The sequence below is a fragment of the Babylonia areolata genome, chromosome 11, assembly GCF_041734735.1.
Source record: "Babylonia areolata isolate BAREFJ2019XMU chromosome 11, ASM4173473v1, whole genome shotgun sequence".
NCBI lineage: Eukaryota > Metazoa > Mollusca > Gastropoda > Neogastropoda > Buccinidae > Babylonia > Babylonia areolata.
The window spans coordinates 12,062,267-12,064,766 of record NC_134886.1 but is presented as its reverse complement, the minus strand read 5'-3'; the positions used below and the strand labels follow the sequence as shown (position 1 = coordinate 12,064,766).

Below are 2,500 nucleotides of genomic sequence, written 5' to 3'. Positions count from 1 at the left end.
TGCTAGCCATCCGACTTACTTGTTTGATTTCATACATTGTTTCAGAAGACCAGGTGGGTTTATGAAAGGTAGAATATTAGCAATGTCATTAGGATAATTGATGATACCGTTAGCTATCTTGATAATAAACAGTAGCCTGGAATTTTATTGGCACTGGATTGTAAGGCTACCTTCGATACGACTGATTTCCAAAGACTACATGTTGATTCATGGTAATTTAAACGTTTCAGTTTCGGAGCCAAATTTGTCAGATGGGTAGAGGTACCTATGGGTCAGATGGGTAGAGGTACCTATGGGTCAAAAGGGTAGAGGTACTTACGTGAAATACAAAGAGCTGTATCAACTATATGGGGTGGCTGTCAGAGTATCGAGACCCAAGCGGGTTTAAGACAGGGATGCCCTTTCTCCCCACTCGCTTTCAATCTTGCCTTAGAACTGTTTGCTATAAAATTAAAATCAGATAGATAGAAACATTGAAGGGATCAAACTTTCAACTTTTTTAAACAATGCAGAACAATTCTTATGGTGCTTTTTTTACGCTGAATATATTACCATTTTCGTGGAATATATTCACGATTTGAAAAATGCTGTCACGTTTGTTTCCTACTTTTCAGTTTCATCTGTTTTTAGTCGATAAAAACCCTCTCCAGTCCCTGGAAACAAAATTCTGGGCAAAGAAACAGGGAACAGAAAATCAGCCCAAAGCATGGCTCATAGCAAATATTTGCTTGAACCAAAGAAACCATATTACGTCTGCTTCCTGGGAAAGTACTCCACAATATTTATCAAACACACACACACACACACACACACACACACACACACACACACACACACACACACGAGCTGACTATGACCACACTACCTCCTTCAGTACGAATACACAAGGCCCATCAATTACTGACACACTATCGTTACCATCTCAAACACTTAGAGACGGGGAAGGTTTTTGAATCTGGTGTTAGAGAGTGACAGAAGGTCACACACACAGGTAACAATCCACACTGGAGCGATTAAAAAACACACCAAAAAACAACAGACATGGAAGCACTCGTTAAACATTAAAATTAGCAAGAACTGTCCTTGAACAGAAATCACACAGATGATGAATTGTGCACGTATGACCCCTCTCTCTCTCTCTCTCTCTCTCTCTCTCTCTCTCTGTCTCTGTCTCTGTCTCTCTCTCCAAACCACCTCTTTCTTTGTCCTTTTAAAAATTATTTTTGCAAATGAAGAAAGGCCAGACAGGACAAAACAAAACAAAACAAAAAGAAGAAGAAGAAAGAGGAAAAAAATTGACAGCATCATAGAATTTTTGTCATTAAAAAGACAGCAGAAAGCTCTGCGTGTCAATGAAGTGACGAGAGTCACCTGTTGTAGCGATGCAGTCGAAGCCGACATAGGCGTAGAAGCATGTGGCAGCTCCAGACATCATGCCGGAAAATCCGAAAGGCAGAAATCCCCCAGTGCCTGCCCCCTCCTTTGGCACCTGTGGGCAGTGCGGTGTGCAGGTATGTGTGTTGTATTATCTGTGGGACTGTGTGGTGCGCAGGTATGTGTGTTGTATTATCTGTGGGACTGTAAGGTGGACAGTTATGTGTGTTGTACAGGTTTGTGTGTAGTACGGGTATGTGTGTTGTACATGTATGTGTGTTGTATTATCTGTAGGACTGTACGGTGGACAGGTATGTGTGTTGTACAGGTTTGTGTGTTGTACAGGTATGTGTGTTGTATTATCTGTGGTCTGTACGGTGTACAGTTATGTGTGTTGTACAGGTATGTGTGTTGTACAGGTATGTGTGTTGTATTATCTGTGGGTCTGTACGGTGTACAGGTATGTGTGTTGTACAGGTATGTGTGTTGTACAGGTATGTGTGTTGTATTATCTGTGAGACAATACGATGTACAGGTATATGTGTTGTACAGGTATGTGTGTTGCATTATCTGTAGGACTGTACGGTGGACAGATACATGTGTTGTACAGGTATGTGTGTTGTACAGGTATGTGTGTTGTATTATCTGTGGGACAATACAGTGTATAGGTATGTGTGTTGTACAGGTATGTGTGTTGTATTATCTGCACCCCCGAAAACGGAGTATGGCTGCCTACATGGCGGGCTAAAAACGGTCATACACGTAAAAGCCCACTCGTGTGCATACGAGTGAACGTGGGAGTTGCAGCCCACGAACGCAGAAGAAGAAGAAGTATTATCTGTGGGTCTGTATGATGTGCAGGTAAGTGTGTTGTATTATTTGTGGGACTGTACGGTGTACAGGTATGTGTTGTACAATCATTTGTCTCTTGTACGATTATCACTGAGTGGCAAATTTTGAAGTGACTCAGTTTACTTCCCCTTCCCCTCTACCTCCACCATATTCATTTTACTCTTTTCCATTTCAACCCTGCATCGATTTCTGACATGTATAAAGAAGTATCTAGGAGCTGAAGCCAGTAACTGTGTCTCAAGATCCCTATGGATAATCAGATCTTGTACAAACA

The 2,500-nt window shown here is 41.6% G+C and overlaps 1 protein-coding gene across 1 annotated transcript in view; it reads right to left on the bottom strand.

The window, feature by feature from the left end:
- Window positions 1-2,500, bottom strand: part of LOC143287296 (cationic amino acid transporter 3-like) — a 63,341-nt gene that overhangs the window by 45,005 nt on the left and 15,836 nt on the right. Inside the window, exon 8 of the mRNA XM_076595243.1 lies at window positions 1,372-1,489. Within this exon, the coding sequence (XP_076451358.1) occupies window positions 1,372-1,489 (118 nt within the window). The remainder of the gene's footprint in view (window positions 1-1,371; window positions 1,490-2,500) is intronic.